Source organism: Typopeltis vanoorti, chromosome 7, assembly GCF_054136105.1.
Source record: "Typopeltis vanoorti isolate ZY-2024b chromosome 7, IOZ_Tvanoo_1.0, whole genome shotgun sequence".
NCBI lineage: Eukaryota > Metazoa > Arthropoda > Arachnida > Uropygi > Thelyphonidae > Typopeltis > Typopeltis vanoorti.
The window spans coordinates 54,600,029-54,626,078 of NC_143555.1; the positions used below are offsets into that span (position 1 = coordinate 54,600,029).

The 26,050-nt window shown below is 35.2% G+C and overlaps 1 protein-coding gene across 6 annotated transcripts in view; it reads right to left on the reverse strand.

The window, feature by feature from the left end:
* Ask1 (apoptotic signal-regulating kinase 1) overlaps positions 1-26,050 on the reverse strand; it is a 937,451-nt gene that overhangs the window by 660,242 nt on the left and 251,159 nt on the right. For all 6 annotated transcript variants that reach the window (XM_090395264.1, XM_090395267.1, XM_090395262.1 and 3 more), the window contains exon 10: positions 1,414-1,584. In XM_090395264.1, coding sequence (XP_090251390.1) covers positions 1,414-1,584 — 171 coding nt within the window. The remainder of the gene's footprint in view (positions 1-1,413; positions 1,585-26,050) is intronic.

Consider the following 26,050-nt stretch of genomic DNA (forward strand, 5'->3'; position numbering starts at 1 on the left):
TTAACAATAATGAACTTATAGTTCTTTTTTTTCTCATTCTCTAGTTCTCTCTTTTTCTCCTCCACCTTTCTATTAATCATCCCCTTTAAATATATATATATATATATCATAAAATTTAAATGCCTCTAACAAATCACCTCTACTCTACTTATTCACCCATATACCAGAGTCCTGATATTGAATAAGTTACTCATCTCTGTACACTCTTCAATGATATTACAGAAATCAGGCAACCAAATTTGTGCATAGTATTTCAGGTAGAGTCTAATTAAGATCCAGTATAACAGTAATACAACCTGCTTATCCCTACTATGATGTTCTTCTTACCATAACAGCATTATACTGCAATCTTGCAATATTTTCCCCAGAATTTCAGGTCTTTATAAATCACTAACCTTGAATCTCAAATTACGTTCATTCTTGGAGGAGCACAATTTTTCAAATATAGTAAACAATATTAGACTTAAGGATGTTCAAAAATCTTGCACTTAGCCCTATTAAAAAGACAACTCCACTAATCTGCCCAAGCTAATAGCCTATTTTAAATATTACTGACAGACTTGTTATTAGCATAATTTATACCCCACCAACTGCATCATAAGAAATATTCTGAGATATAACTTCCCTACATGTGTGGATATTCATTAGACATCTCATTAATTAATTATTCATTCTCATCTCCATTAAACTGTATACCAATTTGCTATGCAGCACTCTGTAAAATGACTTTCTCAAGTCTAAAAATATTACCAATATTACCAAATACAAACACCTTCCAAAGTAATCACTTCATCACAAAATGTAAGTGCATTATTACAGCAAGAATATCTTTAGAGGCATGTGATGAACTTCAATGAGGATTCAATAGTTATAATCCTATATTCTGGTAATAATCAAGCCTCAAATACCCTATCCATAACTGCTGTGCAGTGGCCATTTTGCTTATTTCTCCCTCTATACTGCAGGACTTTACTATTATTATTATTTGACACCTCCAGGGAGTCCAAAGACTCATCGAGGGAGAGTGTGCCAACAGCATCGAACGATTGGTCCCCTTCCAACTACTAACTGCGCTCAAACTTACTTAACTCAGCCATTAGTAGCAGAGGCTCTACCAATCGACCAACCTTTGCCAGCTTATCTAATCAAATAACCAGGTCAAAAGCACAGACACTTTTCTGCACCCTAAAAATATACAATCATATTCTCCTATCCAAATTAACACTAAGCCTATACAAACCCTCCTACAATGTGTTTCATTCACTAGTTCTTTTTCTTCACATTTTTTTGTTTCATTGTTCTTTTCATTATTTTTTTTTTCATTTTTTGAATTACATTTATAAAAAATCTTAGCATTACATACTTTGAAAAAAAAATGACATTTAATTCCAAGTGGTATTTTTATCTACTTACCAATATATAGCACTTTTAAGACTTTCTTTATCTGTGTGATCTGATTCTACAAATTTGTCTTTATAAATTCTGCCACAAAGGCATAACATATCGGGAACAGGATTTTCTTCTTTTTCTAAAGTGGCTGTCATTACTTTCAAAGCTTTTTCTCTGTCACCTTCACGATTTCGCCTAGATCATAAATTATGAAACTGTTAAATAATAATTATACTGAAAAATACGTACACGTTTCTTCAACAATAAAAAAAAAAAACATTCATATTCAAAAATAAATAGAACACATTAATTTACAATGTAAATTTTGCTACATTTAATATCAAAATCAAGTAAAGCAAATGCATGTATCTACATTACTTAACTGCAACAGTCCCCATCCCCGAGTCAAATATTATGGATCTAATACAATATATTATATCTTTATTCATAAATAAATGACAAAATAACTGAAGGGGAAAAAAAAAAAAAAATAAGTTATTTATGTAAGAATTTATCATCCTGAGATTTTAATGAAATGAAGATTACAAAATGTAGTAGCATATGCTAATATAGCATTTTTTAAAATAAGGTATGATTTATTAAGATAAAAAATAGGTTTTTGAGATTCACATATCACTTATATATAAATTAATTCAAAGCTGTATAACTGAGAGGAGACCTCCACATAGCCTTTAAAGGAATGCGGAGAACCGACCAGGGCTTCTGACCTAATGTCCAATCCTCACCTTCTCGTGGTGCACCCTGTTGGGTATCTACTTTGATACTGAACGAACGAGGATGGGCTGGCAATTTGGGATTTAGCCGACCAAATTGTATTCTTATTGGTTAAACCAAAATAAAAAATGATGGTACAACATGACAAAATTTCATGCCGGCTGGGGCATCGCCTGGTTAAACAAGGCCCCCGTTGTTTTCGCCAGGGAACCAGGGCGAACAGCGAAAAGTCAGCTACTGGAACAAATCTGAAAACAAACCCCAACTCAACATCACCAGAGTTAAAGATCGGTACTATCAACGTAAGAAGCCTGAATGGCAAAGAAATGGAGTTAGCTGAGGAATTAGATAAGTACCAGATCGACATAATAGGGGTGACTGAAACAAAAAAGACCAAAACTGGTGAGATCTTTCTGAGCAATAAATACAAAATGTTATATTCAGGCAATAACAATCAAGGAAAAGAAGGAGTAGCCATAGTATTCAACACAAAATACGAGGCTAATCTTCTTGAATGGCAGTCAGTCTCAAGTAGAGTAATGTGGGCAAATATGAGAATGGGGAACTGGACAATGAGACTTATTTGTGCCTATGGTCCCACAGAAGGTTCTACTAAGGTAGAAGTGGAGGAATTTTTTGAGGCTTTAGAAAAAGCAACTGACACAATGAAAAATGAAAAGTTGGTCCTTGTTGGGGATCTAAATAGTAGAGTAGGAAATGATTGTGAGACATACAAAAATATTTTGGGAAAATTTGGAGAAAAGAGCAAAGCTAATAATAATGGCAAATATCTGTTGGATTTCTGCTCAGGACATGGACTGGTTATTACTAACACCATGTTCCAACATAAAAATGTGCACAAATTCACATGGAGAGAAGAGGCTAGGAATAAGAAAAGTCTCATTGACTATGTTATTGTTGATAGTGATGTTTTCTCCCTGGTGCAGGACACCAGAGTGTACAGAGGATTTGAAATTGGAAGTGATCACTATTTAGTCTTGAGCAGGATAAAATTGAATTTCATATTGAAAAGAATAACATGTAAGAAAGTTTTAAAGCGAATAAAAGTTGAGCAGCTCTCAGATGTAAACTGTAGACTAAAATACAGAAATATTATTGAAAAGAAAATGAAAGAGTTTGAGAACAGGAATCAAACCTTGGAGATTCAGTAGCAAACTCTGAAGGAAACATTGATTGATTCTGCCAGAGAGGCATGTGGTGAGGTTGTGTGCAAAGATAAAAAAAATCAGAACTCCCTGGTGGACACAGGAAGTTAAAGAGGCAGTGACGGAAAAGAAGAAAGCATATCAAAAGTTCCTGGCAAATAAGTCAGCTTTTACTCTTACAGAATACAGAGACAAATGTAAGAAAGCTAAACAGTGTAAAACTAGCTAAACAAAAGTCATGGGAGGACTTTGGCAAGAATATAGAAAATAAATATCAAGAAGGTGGCAAAATATTCTGGAGGTTGTTGAAGAAGCTTAGGAATGGAGGAAAGAGTGCTGTAAAAGGAATTAGAGATGATAAAGGTGAAATGAAAACAGGAGAAAAAGATATCCTTGAAGTATGGAGTAATTACTTTGAAAAACTGCTAAATGAAACAAGCAGTGATGACAGCACAGTGATAAAAAACACTGACCAGGCATGCAGTCAGGAATACATATCCATACTTGAAGTATAAAAAGCCATCAAAGGTTTGAAATGTGGAAAGGTAGCAGGAGTAGATGATATTCGACCAGAAATGCTGAAGTATGGTGGGATAAGAGTCTTACAGTGGCTGCACTGCATAGTTCAGAAAGCCTGGACAGAGGGACGAATTCCCGATGATCGGAGTAGAGCTCTCATAGTACCCATATATAAAAAGGGAAATAAAACTGAATGTGAGAATTACAGAGGTATTTCCCTACTGAGTGTTCCTGGCAAGATCTATGCAAGTATACTTGAGAAACGGTTGAGAAGAATTGTGGAAGAAAAGCTTGGTGAAGAACAAGCTGGATTCAGGCCAAATAGAGGCTGTCAGGATCAGATCTTCACTTTACGACAAATAGTCGAGAAAGCATGGGAATATAACAAAGATCTGTATTTAAGTTTTGTCGATTTGGAAAAGGCATATGACAAGGTGTCAAGAGAGAAGCTATTCAATATGCTGCAGTTATATGGTGTCAATGGGGCATTATATCAAGCAATACTTAGTCTTTATTTGAGTTGTGAGTCAGCAGTTAGAATTGAAGGAAGTACAGGAAGATGGTTTAATGTTAAATCTGGTGTGAGACAAGGATGTACATTATCCCTTCTGTTATTCATTATCTATATGGATCACATTATGAAGGAAAGTGGTCTTAAACATGATATCAAAATTGGCGATGTTAATGTCAGCTCTTTGCTTTATGCGGATGATGTTATACTTCTAAATAAATCAGCTACAAGTCTGCCAGATTCTCTGACTAAATTGAATAGCTGTTGTATTAGATAAGGTATGAAGGTCAGCAATAAAAAGACAAAGACAATGAAAATAGGCAGAATCATTGAAAATGTCAACTGTGTTGTGAATGGAGAACCTGTGGAACAAGTAAAACATTTCAGCTACTTAGGCACAATTTTTACTGAAGATGGTAAACTAAATATAGAAATAGACAACAGAATCAGCAAAGCTGGTATCGTGGGAAGTCAATTGAATAAATTCATATGGAATAAGAAAGAAATTAGTCGGAACACTAAATTAGCTGTATACAAGACTGTGTTCAAACCAATTTTAACTTATGGATCTGAGAGCTGGGTCAGAAGTAAAACACTTGACCAAAGACTAGAGACCGCAGATATGAGAGTCCTGAGAAAGATTAGAGGCGTGAACAGATGGCATGAATGGCAATATCATATTAAAAATGAGGATATTAGGAAAGAACTTGACATTGTCAGCATCCAGGAATGCGTTAGCAGAGCTAATCTCAGATGGTATGGTCACTTAAATAGAATAGGAGAGGAAAGATTAGCAAAACAAGTGTTCTCTGCCAGGTTGGCAGGAAAATGACCCAGAGGAAGACCAAGATATAGGTGGAGTGATACGGTACAAAGTGCCTTAGACGATAGAAATATAAGATCTGATAATGTTGGAGTCTTGACAAGTAACAGACTGATTTGGAGGAAAATTGTAGATAGGAAGTTAGTAATGATGTAATTTTTTCATGTAGTACTGTCATATCCTGTACACCACTTTAGGGTACATGGCAGGAATTTGATGATGATGATAAATTAATTAATTACAGCATCCACTTATTTCAAGAATTTATGCTATTAGTGTCACTGCAATAATAAGAAGAAAAAATTCTAGCAGTCAGCTTACCTACAATTCCAATGGGCTATAGTTCACATTCATTCATGGGTGGGACAGTTAGAATATCAAAACAGAGAACTTTTACTATAATAAATTTAGTTTAATCCTTTATCCAACTGTAAGCAAACAAAGTTTGCACCTGAAGTATCTTCAGGACTGTGGTAAAGGTGGACCAAGTTGTTTGCTTACACTTGGATAAAGGATTAAACTAAATTTATTATAGTCTAACCAAGTGGGAAAAAACTTCCAACATCTATCTCTAAATCCACAGTAATTTAATAATAAGATGAGACACCTTTTGGCAACTCATATAAGTAAATATGACTTCTCCATTGCTTCTACCTTACTATCACCACATCTGCGTCTTGCTCCCACTGACAAAACCTCAATAAAGGTCGAAACTGGTCTGGGGGTAGTGGCCCTTCCCTTAATGCATGGCATTATACATGTCTGCAAGGAGATGTGCTTTGCATTATGGGAGATACTAAGACGAGTAGGGATGAGAGCTTGGTCCACCTTTACCACGAGTTGCCTCAGTCCTGAAGGTACTTCAGTCACAAACTTTGTTTGCTTACACTTGGATAAAGGATTAAACTAAATTTATTATAGTCTAATCAAGTGGAAAAAAACTTCCAGGGAACTTTTACATTTGCCAATGCAATATTTCATTTTTTTTTTTTTTTTTTTTTGTTTGCTTTTTGTAATTTCCATGATACTACCACTAGCTTATATGAGTTGTCAAAATGCAATTACATTTTTGTAATCACATTTTATCTACACCATAAAATATATCACTGTCAGCAACAATATTCAATCTAATTTTAGCCACCCCATGTGTGCATGAAAAACATTTTATGCACAAGTCTCCAGTCTCAGATTCAATGTGAATCGTAGCCTGCACTCACAACAGTAAAAGTCGCAAGCCAGAAACTATTAATTTGCTACACCTAAATAAAGAGAGGTGATAAGCTTAAGATTCTAATTATAGGCCAATCTGTGTCACTGGATTGTGGATAAAATGTTGGAGAGGTTAGTATGAACCAAGATCCAGAATTGGGTTGACAATAGGTAGCACTGTCTTTAATGGACAGCATAGGATTACTAAAAGGAAGATCATGTATTAGTAATATACTTACTTATTTCAATAAAGTGATAAGTGCATTTGACAAAGGAGATGCATACATACAGAGTATGCATACTTAGACTTTGCAAACGCTTTTAATAGGTTATCACATAGAAAGTTGGTAATTAAATTGGATGTATGGAGTTGTACAGCAGATCAGTGCACTGAATTGGAGATTAAATGCCAAATAAGTATCAGCAAGTTGTGCATGGAAGAGCAATATCCCAAAAGAAGAAAATAATTAGTGGTGTGTCTCAAGGGTCTGTTTCAGAGCAATTGTTGTTTAACATCTAGGTTAATGATATTGGAAAAGGTCTGAATGGGAATATATAATTATTTGCAAATGATGCAAGTTTCAAGGTTGGGAAGAACTATGAGGAGTAGAGAAGATGGTGGGATGTACAAGGGGGCTTTAAATAGACTGGGTGATGGTGAGCAGGACTGACAATTCAATGTCGCCAAGCATAAGGTTTTAAACTTCAAGAAACAAAGATGGGATACAGAGCATACAACCGGTGAAGATATTTTGGAGGTGGAGGAAATAACAAATCTAGAGAAGATGATGGATAAGGACTAAATTAGAGGACACATTGCTAAAATTGTGAGGAGGAATTGCAATTTGCAGTCAGTTAATGGATAGGAGGAGGAAAATAATACATAATACACTAGCCTGAATTGCTTCAGCAGTAAATCCAAATCACCAAAAACTGGTGATCTGGATTTAAACCACCACTCTCCATGCCAAAAAAGCATTTTTGGCATGGTGAATGGCGGTGTTGAATGAAATGCATTGCCAGAGAGTGTAACGAATGCAGAGAGATAGTGAATGTACTTAAGTACAGTTTCATGAGTCTCTCTGTGTGTGTGTGTGTGTGAGAGAGAGGGAGGGAGAGAGAGAGAGAGAGTGAGTGAGTGAGTGAGTGACAGATGGACCTCCCACAATAAGTATTTTGATTCCATGGGGGTTTGAATATAATAATAATTTCTATATCTCTGGTATTCGTTATCTATACTGCTGTTTAAATCTCTAAGAAGTAACATGTATTTTTTCTTTATGTCAGCTGCCTCCCTTAATGATTGAAAAATTCCTCTGTCTTACTCACTAAAGCCTTCTGTGGTCCACAGGCCTAAATAAGTGTGGTTGACCAATTTCTCCTTATAATGTTTGCCCATATTACTCTACCTGAAACCAGAAATGGCAAGGTTTTTTCTCCTGGAAACATGGGTTTTTTAATCCTGCAAAACAGGCAAACTGATGATTAGAACACCAGTTTCACACACAATTAACAGACATAATACATTGGCCTCATAGCCTGAGTTGCTTCAGCAGTAAATCCAAATCACCAAAAATTTACCTGAAACTGCTTACCATGCAAGAAAATTATCTTCATGTTTAGTGGTGAGTATTGTTACTTCACTGTCTTCACTGTTACTGAATATTATATCTTCTAGTTCTTATTATAAGGCGTATCACTCGTAGAAAGCCTTGAGTTATTGTTCATTAAAGACATAATATACAAAATAAGACAGTTGCAACTATGGGAGTACTTTCCATATCCAGTACCCCAGACTACTACTTCTTGTGGGGCATATTGAAGGAAACAGTATATGCCAATAAATACACACACACTCCATCGATTGAAAGTGATCTGCAACTGACAACATCAGTGATGCTCAGCTAACTGAAATATATAAAAACATGGAGTGCAGGGATGCCAGGTGACTGCAAGAAGGAGACAGCTACTTCCAGCATTTGTTGTGATGTAATACTTTGGACATCTCTCCAGGTATGTACTACCACAATTACATTTACATACCTTGTATGTTATGTCTGAAAAAATGATAACTCTGGGCCTTCCTATGAGTGAAATAACCTGTATTTACATGATTGTCATCTGTTTTTAACTTCTTTGTTTCAGCAATACCATTCTGGTACTTCTGACAGTTCAACTTCTTTTTTCGTTTTTACTTCTTGTACTGATAATATCTGTTTTGAATTCTGCTGCTGCTAAGATTAAAATTGTTCCAATAAATGACTTTTTATTGTTTGCCTTGGTTCCTGATGTTTTTATTATAATTAAAAAATCAATAATATTAAATTATTATAAGTAAATAAATAACTGAAAAGAAATAAATTAAAATAAATAATTAATTTCAAATAATAATAATAATAATAATAATAATTATTATTATTATTATTATTATTAGATGTATTATTATTACAGTCTCATTGTGGAAGAGACGCACACTAATCGCTACTTGTCACACTTCATGTTGAACTCATTAACTGCCAGAGCCTCATGACTGACTGTTGTAATCAATTCCATTCATTCAATCGCCACTCTCCAAATGAAAAATCTAGTTTTTTTGCTACTGCTAACCAATCACACTTTGATACAATTTCTTGGGGTTACCTCTTCTTCTCTCCTTAATTATAAACTGAAAAATTTCTATATTCATTCTTATGTTTCCATCATATCCTCTCTTTTCCTTTTTTCAACCTATCAAACAATTTTTGTATCTATTTCCATAGGAACAGGATCTCATTTGGGTGAGATCCAAAAGTGAGTCATCATCTTTGTCATTTGCCTGTGGATCCTCTGTACCACTTCAACTAATCCAGGCACGGGAGAAATCCAGATATGGTTGTATTTAAGCCACATAAAGAGGAATAACAACCTCCTTATCTCTGCTTCTCAAAGCCTTCAACAACAAAGTAATCCTATGAGCTAGTTTGCTCACATTTGCAATATGCCCTCTGAACTTCAACTCCCTGTCCACCACTGGCCCCAAATCCTAGACAAGTCCTATTGTCAGTTAAGAACCTGTAATCTCTTCATTCCAATGTGCAGAACCATACACTTTACCATATTAAACTAATAATCATTATCCTTTGTGCACATAATCATATCAGCAATTAATGGAGTGATGATAAACAATATACATAGTCTCTCCCAAGCAAGTCAAACTCCACTTTCCTGTGTATGATTTGTTTCCATAACAACTCTGGAAAGGCAAGCGTTGTTCCTTAAAAGCATACCTTCCCTAGTTGGAGAAATGCCAACCAGACCATTAGAGACATGACTTTCGTTGAACGGTGAAACACCACCACCACCCAGCTTAAGGAAGTATAAAGTGGTTATTACCAAGTTTTGTGTCTAGAGTAAGTTCTCCAGTTTCTGTTACCTCACTTTCTTCTTACATGCAGTCCAAGTAGTATACAGTCTTAATGAGCATGTTCACAATACCATAATTACAAATGAGGGAACTAATACTTCCTGTATTTGAGAATACAGTCGTAAAGTAGTTTCTGCAGGACAGAAGCCAAATGGTATGCTGGACCAAACCTGTTGGTAACACTTTGAGAACCTCCTGATAAGCTAGTGAACAATTCTACTGCTGCCTACTCTTCCTGGTATACATGGATGAAGTCAGGCAGTTTGCAGTTGAGATTTTCCTCAGGGTAATCCTCAACTTGTAGGTAACTTTTTTAGTCAAAGTCCAAGATCACTTCCATATGTCATAACTAGAAGTATATAATCATTGAATATTTTTCTTTTAAGACAGATTAGGATGTTTCCTTTGAGTACTTCTTAGTGTTTTCCAAAGGCTATCCAGCTCAGTCGAATTCTTCATGCATTAGCATGAAGATAGTGATAACTTCATGCTAATTTAAGACATGAAAGTATACAAAGTATACAAAATAGAAAAAGCTACTTCATTCCTCCCTTCACAAGATGCAAAACTTCTGCGTATTGAATCCATCTTTATTATCAATAATACAAAACCACCCGCAAATAACATTACTTCAACAGAACGCAAAGCAATTAAGAGTTTAAAAAATAACAGAGATATAATTATTCTTCCCGCAGACAAAGGCAATGCAACAGTTAACCTCAACTCTGAAGATTACCAAAATAAGATGCCTGAATTACTACAAAGTGATACCTACTCAATACTTGAGAGAGATCCAACTTCAAAATCGTACTCGAGAACTTATTAAAAACTACCACTGAACTGTCTTGAAACATTCACCTGTCTCTACGCTCTCTCCATCCTCTTATTCTGTGCATATATGGAGTTCCAAAAATCCATGAGGAAAACATCCCACTACGTCCCATTCTGGAAAGTATTGATTCTCCAACGTACAAACTTTCTAAACATCTTGCAAAATACTTCAAATGTTTTTCAGGCAAGTCCTCATCCTTTATTAATAACACAGCGGACTTTGTTTCATACATTAAGGATATGACAGTTAATGAAGATGAAATCATGGCTAGCTTCAACATAATTTCCTTGTTCACAAACATCCCAACAGACGAAGTCATAACATTACTCAAAGACAAGTTATCCAAAAAAATATTGGCCTTACTTACCCACTGCATCAAGTCCGGTTACTTTAGATTCCAAGATACCATATACAAGCAAAATCATGGAATGGCGATGGGTAATCCTTTATCCCCCTGTTCTTGCAAATATTTACTTGGAGGATTTTGAAGCCAAGGCTATCTCTTCCTTTGCTTAAAAAGGTTTGGATGATGACATATTCCTCATATCGACTATTGATATGTTCCAGGAAATCCTAATGGATTTCTTGGAACATATCAGTAGTCGACATCCAAGTATAAAGTTCACAGCAGAGCTTGCAACTGATAGTTCCCTTCCTTTTCTAGATGTAAATTTGACCTGCTCCTCTGGTAAACTTAAAATTTCGATGTATAGAAAGCCTACACATACCAACAGATATCTTCATAGTCAGTCCCATCACTTCCCTTCCCAAAAACATGGAATAATTTCTACCATGGGACATAGAGCTCACTCTCTTCTTGATGACCCAAATGAACTTCAAAAACAAATCAACTATCTCAAACCTACTTTCACACTTAATGGATATTCTGAAAGAATTATTGAAAAATTCCTTCTTAATCCTCCTAGTCATCACACAGAAGAAATAAATACATTTAAAGGATATATATCTATTCCTTACCTAAGTTCAGTTTCACAAAAATTAGCCAAGGTTCTAAGAAAATACAATATCAGAACTTTGTTCACTCCATTTCCAAAAATCCACTCCTTAATAAGCCACCCAAAATCATGTCATCATCATCTTAAATATCCTGGTGTGTACAAAATATGGTACGATTGTGATATTCCTTATTTTGGTCAGACGAACAAATCTATTGAATTACATATGGAGGAACACATGAGAGACATTGCTTACAAGAGAAAGCGAGCCAGTGCCTTATCAAGCCATATCTTTTTCTCGGCTGATCCTAATGATGAAACCCAAGTCATACAGTCCACTGGGACAGATCTACTAACATCTTTTGTCGCCATGATAAATTTATATATATAAAAATTTATATTCCTATACATATAGTTTTATGAAGAATTAAATTACGGCCTGTAACAGCCTTCTTCTTGAAGAAGGCTGTTACAGGCCGAAACTAGTAGTGTGTTTATATTAAAACCTTTTTACTTAAATCTCGGTTCTAGTCATTTAATTCTTCATAAAACTATGTATGTTAACCGAGTCAATGTTCATTCTGTCATCCTATATATATATATATATATATATATATATATATATATATATATATATATATATTGGAATGAAAGCATATTAGAAGTGTGATTAAAATTAAATAAAACAATTTTAACAGTACAGTGGTAAAAAACACTCAACAGGCATACAGCCAGGAATACATATATCCATACTTGAAGTAGAAAAAGCCATCAAAGGCTTGAAATGTGGAAAGGTAGCAGGAGTAGATGATATTCAATCAGAAATGCTGAAGTATGGTGTTATAAAAGTTTTACAGTGGCTACACTGTATAATTTAGAAGGCCTGGACAGAGGGGCATATTCCTGATGATTGGAGTGGAGCTCTCATAGTATCCATATATATAAAAAGGGAAATAAAACTGAATGTGAGAATTACAGAGGTATTTCCCTACAGAGTGTGTTCCTGGCAAGATCTATGCAAGTATACTTGAGAAACGGTTGAGAAGAATTGTGGAAGAAAAGTTGGTGAAGAACAAGCTGGATTCAGGCCAAATAGAGGCTGTCAGGATCAGATCTTCACTTTACTACAAATAGTTGAGAAAGCATTGGAATATAACAAAGATCTGTATTTAAGTTTTGTCGATCTAGAAAAGGCATATGACAAGGTGTCAAGAGAGAAGCTATTCAATATGCTAAAGTTATATGGTGTCAATGGGGCATTATATCAAGCAATACTTAGTCTGTATTTGAGTTGTAAGTCAGCAGTTAAAATTAAAGGAAGTAGAGGAAGATGGTTTAATTTTAAATCTGGAGTGAGACAAGGATGTACATTATCCCCTCTGTTATTCATTATCTATATGAATCACATTATGAAGGAAAGTGGTATTAAACATGATATCAAAATTGGAGATGTTAATGTCAGCTCTTTGATTTATGCGGACGATGTTATACTTCTAAATAAATCCGCAACTAGTCTACAAGATTCTCTGATTAAATTGAATAACTGTTGTAATAGATATGATATGAAGGTCAGCAATAAAAAGATAAAGACAATGAAAATAGGCAGACTCGTTGAAAATGTCAACTGCGTTGTGAACGGAGAACCAGTGTAACAAGTAGAACATTTCGGCTACTTAGATGATTTTTAGTGAAGATGGTAAATTAAATATGGAAATAGACAACAGAATCAACAAAGTTGGTATGGTAGGAAGTCAATGGAATAAATTCATATGGAATAAGAGAGAAATTAGTCGGAATACTAAATTAGTTGTATATATACAAGACAGTATTCAAGCCAATTTTAACTTATGGATCTGAGAGTTGGGTCAGAAGTAAAACACTTGACCAAAGACTAGAGACCACAGATATGAGAGTCCTGAGAAAGATTAGAGGTGTGAACAGATGGCATCAATGGCAATATCATATTAAAAATGAGGCTATTAGGAAAGAACTTGATATCGTCAGAATCCAGGAATGCATTAGCAGAACTAATCTCAGGTGGTATGGTCACTTCAACAGAATGGGCAAAGAAAGATTAACAAAACAAGGGTTCTCTGCCAGGTTGGCAGGAAAATGACCCAGAGGAAGACCAAGATATAGGTGCATTGATATGATACAATGTGCCTTAGACGATAGAAATATAATATCTGATAATGGTGGAGTCTTGACAAGTAACAGTCTTTGGAAGAAAATTGTAGATAGGAAGTTAGTAATGATGTAAATTTTTCATGTAGTACTTTCATACCCTGAACACCCTTGAGTTTACATGGCAGGAATTTGATGATGATGATGATGAATTTTAACAGTTGTCGGAGTATATGACTTGAAGAAGGAAGAAAAGAAGAAATGATGACTTTACAAACAGTTACAATGAATATAGAAAAATTAAGTAAAGCAGATAATACAATTATAGCTGAAGATCTTAATACCAGAATAGGAATGTAAAAATTAATAATAATATAGAAAAATTTGGAGAATCAACAATAAACAAAAATGGAAAATGACTCATTGATGATATAACAAATAATAATTTAAAAATAATGAATACATTCTATAAACATAAATATACATAATTTTTTACATAAATATATAGGTTGAGAAATAAGACAAAAATCAATAATAGACTACTTTGTAGCAAACCTCTTCCTAGATATTAAAGTTAGGAGAGGGATAGAAATAGATTATTATTTAGTGCAAGCCAAATTGTAAGCTTGCCAGAAACCAGGATCAAGTATAATAAGCCAAATGCTGAAATTAAACAAAAATACAATATACTACAAAGAACTAAGTGCAAAGAATTCTGAATCCAAAAGAAAACTTAAATCCAAACACTTCAGATACCAAACTTTGGAAATTGACTGCTAATCTACAAAGAGACTTACACACTAAAAGATCCAAATGGAAATGTCAAAATTAGAGACAAGGAGATCTCAAATACCTTGGCCTTTCATTTTATTATTATTATGGGTATCTCCATGGAGTCAGTAGACTCATCGTGAGAGACTCAAACTAGCAAAACAATATCTATCATATCTCTTCTTGAAGTCTTTACAGATGAGGAACTCACAACTGAATCTGGCAATGAATTCCACTCATTCACTACACTCCAGGCGAAAAACCTCGTTCTCACATCCTTATAAACCACACTTTACTTTAATTTCTGGGGATGACTTCTTGTTCTTCCATCACTATCACACAGCTGAAACATTTCCCCTGCATCAATCTTATAAAAACCTTTTAGTAATTTAAATGTCTCTATCATACCCACTCTTCTCTGCCTATCAACCAACCTTTGCAATCCACAAGCTCTCAATCTATCAATGCATTTTTTACATCACTCACCAATCTAGTCACTCTCCTCTGAACCCTCTCCACATCCTCCTCATCTCCAAGGAATCCAGGAGACCAGACCTGAGCACAGTAATCCAAATGTGGAAGTATCAATGCTTTATAAAGGGGAATAATAACCTCTTTATTTCTGGATGTTAGTGTGTTCCTCAATAACCACGTAATCCTATGTGTAATCTTGGATACCTTAGCAATGTGTCCCCTGAACTCATCTCCCTATCCACCAACACCTCTAAGTCCCTAGCCTCATCAATCTTTTGGAGTATCTTCCCTCAATGTAGTACACAGCCGGTAATCTTTTAATCCCAAAATGAATAATCTTACACTTTTCCAGATTGAACTGACATCCATTACCCTTTGCCCATTTTGCCAGCTTATTTAAATCATCCTGCAAACTCTCAACATCAGCTTGATTTTTTATTGCGCTACCCAACTTTGCATCATCAGCAAACAACTGAATATCTCCCCTCAAGCAATTTCCTATATTATTTATGTACAAATTAAACAACAATGGTCCAAGCACAGAGCCCTGAGGCACACCACTGGTCACCTGCTTCATCCTGGACTCTGCTCCTCCATACACCACCTTCTGGTATCTCTCCCTGAGCCATTCTCCTATCCATGTCACCAGTTTAGTATCATTCCCATCTGCTCTAATTTGCATAACAGTGTTCCATGGGGTATCCTGTCAAAAGTCTTAGCAAAATCCAGAAGTACCACTGTGTAGCCATTTCTTTTGTCCAACTCAGATGTCATTCTATTATAAAAAGTTAATAGATTGCTAAGGCAGGATCTACCTTTAACAAAACCATGTTGACCCCTATAGAGTATCATATCCTGATCCACCCATTCTTGAATTTTGTCTTTAACCAACTTTTCCAATACTTTTACCACCACTCCCGAGATGGTGATTGGTCTGTAATTAACTACCGCAGTTTTAGAGCCACCTTTATGCAAAGGAACTACTTTGCCTTCCTTCCACTCCCTAGGGACCATAACAGAGTTCAAACTTAAGTTAAATAGCCAAGTAAGAGGGGATTGACAATTCCTTTGCACATTCACGCAGCACCCGAGCTGATATTCCATCTAAACCTACAGCAGTGTTTGCATTTAAATTTTGCAATATACTAAGTACCTCTGATTTATTAACTTCAATACTTGGATTAGCTATTGCTACAGATACAGAGATATCCTCACTTGGGTGATATACTTTTGAAAAGTGATCACTCAGTAACTTTACTATTACATCTGAATTTGTCACCTCAATACCATCAGCACCCACTATAGTTATACTTCCGAAGTCATTCTTCCTTTTACTTTCCACATAGCGGAAGAACTCTTTGGGATTACCCTTGATCTCATTGGCTAAGGTCTTCTTATAATCTGATTTAGCTTTTCTTACTATGCTGGTAACCTTCCTAGCTTCAGCCTTGTACTGCTCATGGGTGTACTGATCACCTTTCTCCTTGTACATTCTTCACAACATTTTCTTTTTTTTGCAGATCAAGCTTGATACTACTGCTCATCCATCTAACGCCTATCTTGTTTGTCTTCCTGACCATGGGGACACAATCTGATATTGCTTTCCTCAGATACCCACTGATTTTCTCCCATGCACTGCTAACATCTTTCCACTGCAATATGTTCTGCCATGGGATGGCTGCAAGCTCACTCCGAAGCTTGTTATAATTGCCTAACCTGTAGTTCCGTATATACCCCCTTCTTAACAGAAAAATACAGATTTTGCAACTTCCCAAGTCAATACCACATGATTGCTCTCACCAATTGGAGGTAACGAGGACACCTTACTTATAAGCAAACTAGAGATGAATACTAGCAAAGACCATCAAATATGATTTGGCTTTATGCCTGCAAGTTAACCTATGGACAGACAGGAATATGCCAACATCTGCATAGAACAACACACACAAAAAATTTGTAGTCATGACTATGGTCAATCAGGCTTTGCAGACCATGCTTCATATATGGCTCATAGAATCAGTTGGAAAAAAGACCACAATGCTCCATAGCAGTAAATTTAGAAGAGAAAAACTATTTTTAGAATCAGACCACCATGGTGGTCTATGGGCTCTATTGGAAAAAGACCACCATGCTCCATAGCTGTAAATTTAGAAAGAAAGACTATTTTTGGAATCTGCAGCAGCTCTCAGAAATCAGCCTAATTTAAATAAATATGGTTGTATTAAACTTCCTAAAATATGGAAAACACTAATACTTTGAGATTCTAGTTTACACCTTGGGCCACCAACAGATACCCACAGAGGGTGCCACACCTAGTTAAGACTGTAGTCTTTCAACCATATGTCTCACTTAGTTTCGTGTTATGTGTGTGTGTGTGTGTGTGCATGTGTTACATCTTGTATTATACTCCCTGACAATGTCTCAATGACTAAGACAAAATATTGCAAGAATTAATATTTAATTAATTTTTAATACTTTCTCAGTGCTGTTTCACTCTCCTAACATGAATTGTCTCACTAACTCACACCAAATCTATTTAAATGCAGTCAGTCACTTTGTACATTTCCATCCTTCTCTCAAATGCCTCCCCTCACATCTACAAACTCCACTATCTTCTCCTCACACAGCTCTGCCTGAATGTCATTCGTGAACCCTGTTCTCCATTTGAACTCATTATTTTCATACCTCAACAACATTCTTACTACCTTTCCATCCATGCTGTTACTTTTCGGTCTCCTAAACAACCTCCTGGTATCCATCCTCACATTCCTAAAGTCAAACCAAGTTTGTTTCAACAACAACCATCAACTCACTTGCTCATCTGCTTATATCTAATGCATCAATTATCCTGCTAATTCTCCTCTCTCCTTCACTAATTCTCAATTGACAGTATCAGTCACACTCAGCTAATTCGCAGAGATATTCGCAAACATGGAGCGCCGGGTTGCCAGTAGGAAGGAGGCAGCCGCTTCAAGCATTTGTTGTGATGTGATATGATGTACATCTTCAAAGTAAGTACTACCAGGATTACGTTTGCCCATCTTGCGTATTATGTCTGTAATAAACGATAACTCAGGGGGCCCCCTATGAGTGAAACACTATATTATTACAGTGCATTACAAAAGCATCAAAAAAACCAGGATAATGATTGGTAAGAGATCGCTGTTATGGGAATTTAATATGAGGGACTTGATGATATGTATTGTGTGTGACTCCATGTATGTGACATACTCACCATACAAAGTAAGTGATCTGTGAGTAATCTTGAAAATGGTGACACTGATTTGAAAATGTATCAGAAGTGTGCAAGTCAAAAGGGAGATATGTAAAAAGGAAAAAAAATAAAATAAAATAAATAAGTCCTTGATGGTACAGGATTCAACCATCAAATTTTGAACTCTTCTTTGCAGCATACATCTGATATCCATAATCAAGATTTAAGAGAGTTGCTAATTAATGGAACATTGATTAGCAATCCATTCTGTAGAAATGGAGAATAGGATTTGGAAAATGTTCAGTGCTCTCCTTGGTTTCAATTCCTTCCACATAATTGTCTTTTGACAAGTATGTAGAAGGAATGAAAGCTTTTTTTTTTTTTTTTTGTCAAAAACAAGTCCTAGGAACTTGGCTTCTGTCACTACTGGGATAACAGTTTGTACCATTCTTAATTCTGAACCAGAACTACATTTTTGGGATGAAGTTTACACAGAAATTGGCAGCAATTTCTGTGTAAACTTTTTTTTTTTTGTCTGCTGAAAACTTTAACCCAGGGGTTCCCAACCTTTTTGTTTCATAGAGCACATTCTAAAATACCGGTTGGACAATGGGCACCATCTATTTTTTCAAGCAAATTTTTTTGAATTCTTTTGTTAAATGAATACATACAAAGTTTACATTATAATCAAATGTTTTATTACTTAAAAGTTTACATTATATAAAAATTTAAATATATATATATATGTAAGTTAGTGTGATCTTTGGCATTGCATTTCATTGGCCAGTGCTTCATAATTAGGAGAATATGATGATATTCCAGTTCTTGAACTAGAATGAACAACTTCGAATGGGCATCTACTTTACATTGTATACGTTTAATACTCGTCATGTGTCATTAACGCATGCATCATATAGCATGCCATGAATTGTTGCATGATTATTTCAAACTATACGGCACATGGCTGAACAGCGGTGGGCACACACAAATTGGTCGACAGGTGCCATGGTGCCCACAGGCATAGAGTTGGGAACCCCTGCTTTAACCCAATACTCAGAGCCCAAAAAAAGAGATAATTACTTGTCTTTCAATGACAATAAGCAATTCCTTAAACATGAACAACTGGCATCAGATTTCTTTGACATAGAAAAAGCTTATGACACAACAAGTAGATATGGTGTTAAAAGACCTTTATACTCTAGGTCTCAAGGGACATCTTCCCTTTTTCTTAGCAACTTTCCCTCTAGATGAACTCTGAAGTCCAAGAGGAAAGCTCATTATCCTAGTCATTAATTGGCTAAAGATCTGGGAGACAGTAATTCAAAAATCATATTTAACCTGACTTTCAAAATTAACTTCGTTTTTGTCTGGCACCTTCTCAGGATATTAGTTCCATTTCAGTTAAAATCTGAGTTGTTTTTACAATAATCTAAATATGTTAAGTTCAATATCTTAATTATTTTCATTTGGTGTTGCTTATACTATGAAGCATTGTTAGAAATAACCACCAACAACCAAGTTTATACGTAATTCTAAATAATAACAAAAATACAATAGCCACTATATAAGGGACTTATTAGGCCTCAACGAGTCATCTGGATATCTGGGTGATAAGGAAAGAGAATACAAACAGACATACAGAGAGAGAAAGAATACAGAGGTGAATGACCAAGTCTGTCTCATGATGTTAGTTGGTATAGATGAAGCCCTTTGGTTGGAAAGACTTGGGTTCAACTCCCATCCAAGATATGAGGAATTGGTCTCTTTCGACTAAAAGTGAGTTAGCCAGTCTCATACAGAAGTAGGAGTTTTTCACCTGGAAACACAGGTTTTTCATCCCCCAGGACAATCAAACCAATCCTGTGAACACAGATGGATCTACAGTCATAAATACTTGCCCTTAGGGTATGCAGCAGATGAGTGACAACCGGCTGCATTAATTCGTCGCAAGCCTCTCAATTAGGGGGACGCAACCCGTCCTAAGGAACAGATGAGAAGGATAAGAGATATATATATATATATATATAAAAAAGGTTTAATGACTATTACCGAGAGAAAAGATGACAAGATATATTTAACAAGATACTACTAATTTACTAGTTTCGTTACATGAACATCCTCAGGTATCATAATCAAAGAAGTATATAAAAAATTACAGAGACTTAAAATTGTACTAACAGAACAAGTATAAAAAACAGTAGCGTGTTTGAAAAAAATGCAAGTATGAGTTCCAACAAACGAATACTATGCGCTGTCGCGAGTGCGCCAGTACTGAACAGAAGCAACGTGTGCGTCAGAGAGATTGTAACTCAGGCTGTTGTTGATATGAGAGGAATCTAGAGAAATTTCCCTAGATTCAACAATCTTTCTTTCGAGTTCATCGTAGCACACATGGATGTTAGCAGTTTGAGTCCAGTTTACAATGTGCTGGCAGCCTTCGTCTGAGTTAGCTGAAAAGAGAACGTGGCTAGAAAGAGCGCTAGCTCTAGTCCTGTTATAGGAGATATCTCTACGGTGTTCATCCAAACGTAGAAGGATGGATTTAGCAGTCTGTCCATAGTATGGCTTTCCGCAATCACACAAAATCTTGTATACTCCTGGAAACTGAGTAGAAAGATGTTTCTGTTTATGTTTGCAAAGTAATGAACGAAGTTTTGGAAGCGTAGTGAAGCACGTTTTGAAGTTGAATTTCTTGAGAATCTTTGCCAGTTTTGGTGAAAGAGAGCTGATGTAAGGCAAGGAGATGAAGGCTCTTCGGGAAGAGGGATCTTCAGAAATAGTTGAGTGCCTGGGGGAAAGAAATTTGTCAATTTTCTTTGGAGAGAAACCATTGTTAATAAACGTTTTTTTAAGAAAACGGAGTTCCTTTTCAATTTCTTTAACAATGGTTTCTCTCCAAAGAAAATTGACAAATTTCTTTCCCCCAGGCACTCAACTATTTCTGAAGATCCCTCTTCCCCAAGAGCCTTCATCTCCTTGCCTTACATCAGCTCTCTTTCACCAAAACTGGCAAAGATTCTCAAGAAATTCAACTTCAAAACGTGCTTCACTACGCTTCCAAAACTTCGTTCATTACTTTGCAAACATAAACAGAAACATCTTCCTACTCAGCTTCCAGGAGTATACAAGATTTTGTGTGATTGCGGAAAGCCATACTATGGACAGACTGCAAAATCCATCCTTCTACATTTGGATGAACACCGTAGAGATATCTCCTATAACAGGACTAGAGCTAGCGCTCTCTCTCTAGCCACGTTCTCTTTTCAGCTAACTCAGACGAAGGCCGCCAGCACATTGTAAACTGGTCTCAAACTGCTAACATCCATGTGTGCTACGATGAACTCGAAAGAAAGATTGTTGAATCTAGGGAAATTTCTCTAGATTCCTCTCATATCAACAACAGCCTGAATTACAATCTCTCTGACGCACACGTTGCTTCTGTTCAGTACTGGCGCACTCGCGACAGCGCATAGTATTCGTTTGTTGGAACTCATACTTGCATTTTTTTCAAACACGCTACTGTTTTTTATACTTGTTCTGTTAGTACAATTTTAAGTCTCTGTAATTTTTTATATACTTCTTTGATTATGATACCTGAGGATGTTCATGTAACGAAACTAGTAAACTAGTAGTATCTTGTTAAATATATCTTGTCATCTTTTCTCTCGGTAATAGTCATTAAACCTTTTTTTATAATATTCCAACCGAGTAAAAATGAATTTTCAATATATATATATATATAAATTGACAAATTGATTAGAAGAGCTGTTGTAATAGGTTTCATGGTATAATAAGAACACAGATGGTTAAGAAAATAACTATTTATTAACTTAAAGCTAATATTTCGCTGGTATTATATCCAGCATCTTCAGAGCACACAACACAAAGTTTGTTACAAATGTAAGACAACCACAATCCGGTGTAACAGTGGGGGCTAGTATAAGTGATTGCAGCGTGCAACACAAGACTAAAGTCCTAATATGGCGCCATCTAGGTACAAAAAAAAAAAGTTTTGAAATAGTAGTCAAAAAAAATTCAAATTGAAAAAATATAAATTAAAAAATATTAATTTGGTCTTAGGATGACTGTCTCCCAAATCTTTGGTAGATCTATACAGCCATACTTGTTAAGGTTTGGAGTATGTTTTAAGGCTTCTGTTGATTCCAGGAACAACCTCTCTGACTTGTAGAAGCTTCTGTACATTACTTTTGTTTCTTTCCAATTGATCCTGTGTGCAGGGTTGTTCCTGGAATCAACAGAAGCCTTAAAACATACTCCAAACCTTAACAAGTATGGCTGTATAAATCTACCAAAGATTTGGGAGACAGTCATCCTAAGACCAAATTAATATTTTTTAATTTATATTTTTTCAATTTGAATTTTTTTTGACTACTATTTCAAAACTTTTTTTTTTTTTTTACCTAGATAGCGCCATATTAGGACTTTAGTCTTGTGTTGCACTCTGCAATCACTTATACTAGCCCCCACTGTTACACCGGATTGTGGTTGTCTTACATTTGTAACAAACTTTGTGTTGTGTGCTCTGAAGATGCTGGATATAATACCAGCGAAATATTAGCTTTAAGTTAATAAATAGTTATTTTCTTAACCATCTGTGTTCTTATTATACCGTGAAACCTATTACAACATGTCTGATGAACACATAAGCCTATCAACACGTATGATTAGAAGAGCCTATCAGGTAGATATATATAGGAAATGCTACATATTAATAGACAATGAAAGAACATGATGTTGTTGTTGGAAATTGCATTTAAAAGTAAGGTAAGTGTTGAGTACAAGGACAGATTGAGGAAATGTGCTTTTCAGAGCTTGAGAGATATAAAAAGAGATAATACGAGTAAATATATATGAGTTGGTGGAAGGAGCCTATCAGTCACAGGTGGTTCCCAACCAGTGGGAAATTCCCACCCAGTGAGGAATTTTAGGGTTTTAGGGGGGGGGGGGGATTAAGACCTTAGTGGGGGATAGATTATGTGTTAGGCAGGAATTTTAAATGTTGTATGCTTTACAAATAAAGTTTTCTTAAAAGTATATCATTATATCTAATATTTTAATTTTTCTAAAATTTTTTAATTAATGGCCATAGTCACTGAAGTCATTAGATAAAATTAACTCTTTGAAAGAATGTTTATTGAAGTATGCTTTAGTTTAGTCCATTGTCTCTCTTGTCTTGTAAGGTATCATCTTCTTCCAGGAGGTTGACTACCATGTACAGTTTTGTACTTCTCTCTTACATTCTTCATAATACAAAAATGCCCAGTCCTTAATATTTCCCATCCAATCTGTTCTTTGTCTTCCTCGTCTTCTTTTTCCTTGTATCATTCCTTCTAGAAGTGTTTTTTTTTTGTAGGGATTCATACCTTAATATGTGACCAAAGTAGGTGGTTTTCCTTTTCTTAATGGTTTTCAACAAAGTACTATCTTCTTCAATCAGCTAATATCTCAAATTAGTTTTTTTTGGCAGTCCATGGGACTCTAAGGATTCTGAGGATCTACATTTCAAAGGCTTTTAATTTATTTTCACAATATTTTGATATTGTCCAGGATTCTGCTCCATATAGCAGTGGTGACCATATGGAGCATTTGGACAGCCTAATTCTTGTTTTGTGTTAAGTTCCCTTGAGGTTAGAATGTTTTTCATGCCAAAAAAGGTTGATCTAGCAATTTCTGTAATCCTTAATATTTCCTTATCACACTTTCCATTCTCTGCAATTAGTTGACCCAAATACAGATATTCCTTGATTAACCCAATTAATTAATCCCTCAATGTTATACCTTGTATATCAAAATTGCATTAATCAAATATAGTAATCAATGGTAAAAATTACAATTCGCCCATGATCGATTACTGTATTAATAATGCATTTTACATGGTACTCTTTTAGGAAAGATAACAAATGAATGCAAAGTAAATGTTTAAAATCAATGCTTGTAGCTACATAAGTTACTGCAATTTTTTATATAAAAAAAAAAGTTATCAAGAGTCATTTGAACTGTTTTAGTTTTTTCCCTATCAGTATAAATTCTATGATCACAAGCAAAATGACTCTCTAGACCTCGACAAACAAGCATTCTTCAATTAACATCTGGATCCACACCCATTACTTGCTACTTAAGTGATTCTAAACTGTGAAACATTCCATCCAGTTCTTTGATTGTTATCCCCCTTTGGAACATCTTCACATCCCATTTGTTCGTTGTCTTCATATGCACATTGTTGTTCAATTTCAAGAAGATTGCTGTCACTGAAATCTTCTGAATTTGAATCCGATAATTCTTTACCATATTTTGCATCAACACCATCAAAACCAAGGTCTTCACCAATTGTAACGATTTCTTCAACCACGTTGTTCACAGGATTTTGAAAACCACCTAAGTCATTGGCGCATTCTGGCAAAAGGTTTTTCCAAACAGCTCTCATGCAGCTAGAAGACATGAGCAATAAGACATGATAATCCTTTAAATTTTTTTTACAGCTAGACTTAAACGAATCTTCATAAAAATGAAGACTTATTTGTTTGGTTGTTTTAGATTTATGGCTAAAGGAACGAACCAAGGCAATGAAGCCACGTTTTTCTGAGTGATTTGTTGGTTTTGTGAATCGTCTCAAAAGATTAACTGAATTAACAGAGATTAAGAAAGTCTTTTTTTTTATATAAAATGCATTTATTTTAACAAAAAGTTGAGATTCATTTTACAGATATAAAAAACCATGACTAATATCTCAAAAATTTTGAAATCCCATTTAGGTGGCATTACAATATATTAAATATGTGCCAGATAATACCTCCCTTGAAAAATCATCCTTTGACAACAGAGAAGCCTAGAAATAGAGTCCGGAGATTGGGAACAGAGATTATTGTTGTTCACAGATTATGGTTACACCTTGTTCATCCCAGATTGTTGTTATTCACAAAGCTAAAAAAGCTAATTTTTCAGATTAAGAAATGGGAATGATGTCATCATGCTCACGACTTTCTTTCTCTCAGCCAGGAACTCCTCCAGGCTTGCATGTTTTTGCATGGTAAATTTAAAGGTGCGTTAATTAAAATGCTTGTCACATATATAAAGGGATTATCACAATTAATTTCACTGCATTAATCAAATCCCGTGTTAAGCAAGGGATACCTGTGTGTGTATGTATATAACTCTCTATTTGATCTAAGATATTTCCTCTGATCTTAATATTTATATCAAGGTATTTTCCCTTTTTCTCCTGTTACCAGCATGGTTTTGGATTTTATGAAGTTGAAATTAAGTCCATATTTTTCACTTAGTTTCAGCATCTCTTCTTGAGGTTTTTTTGGTTTTGAATTTTTTTTTTTTATTTTCAGTCAGCAGTACCATATCGTCTGCATATCTTCAGTTGCTTATATTTCTGCCTCTTATGCTGACTCCTTTAAATTCTTCTAATTGTTGGAAGATATTTTCAGTATAGAGGTTAAACAAAATAGGAGAAATAACACAGCCTTGTCTGACACCCTTCTTTACTGGGAATTCCTTCGAGGTTTCTCCTAATATTTTTATTCAGGTAGTTTGCTCCAATACGGATTTATCAGTAATCTGGTATCTTTACCATCTACTCCTAATTTTTGATGTATTCTATTAGTTGTTCATGTTGTATATTGTCAAAGGCCTTTGTGTAGTCAATAAACAAAAGTAGACTTCTTTCGACTTCTCCAGATATCTTTCTATAATAGTTCTAACATTGAAGATCCTTCTCTAGTACCTTTATTTTCCTGAAAACCAGATTGTATTTCATTAATTTCCAATTATGTTCATTTCTTTCTAGGATAATATATAACATAACTTTTGCTATCTGACTGATTGTTTTGTACTCTTCACATTTGATTATCTTAGATTTTTTAGGTATTGGTAGGAATGTCAAGTGCTTAAAATC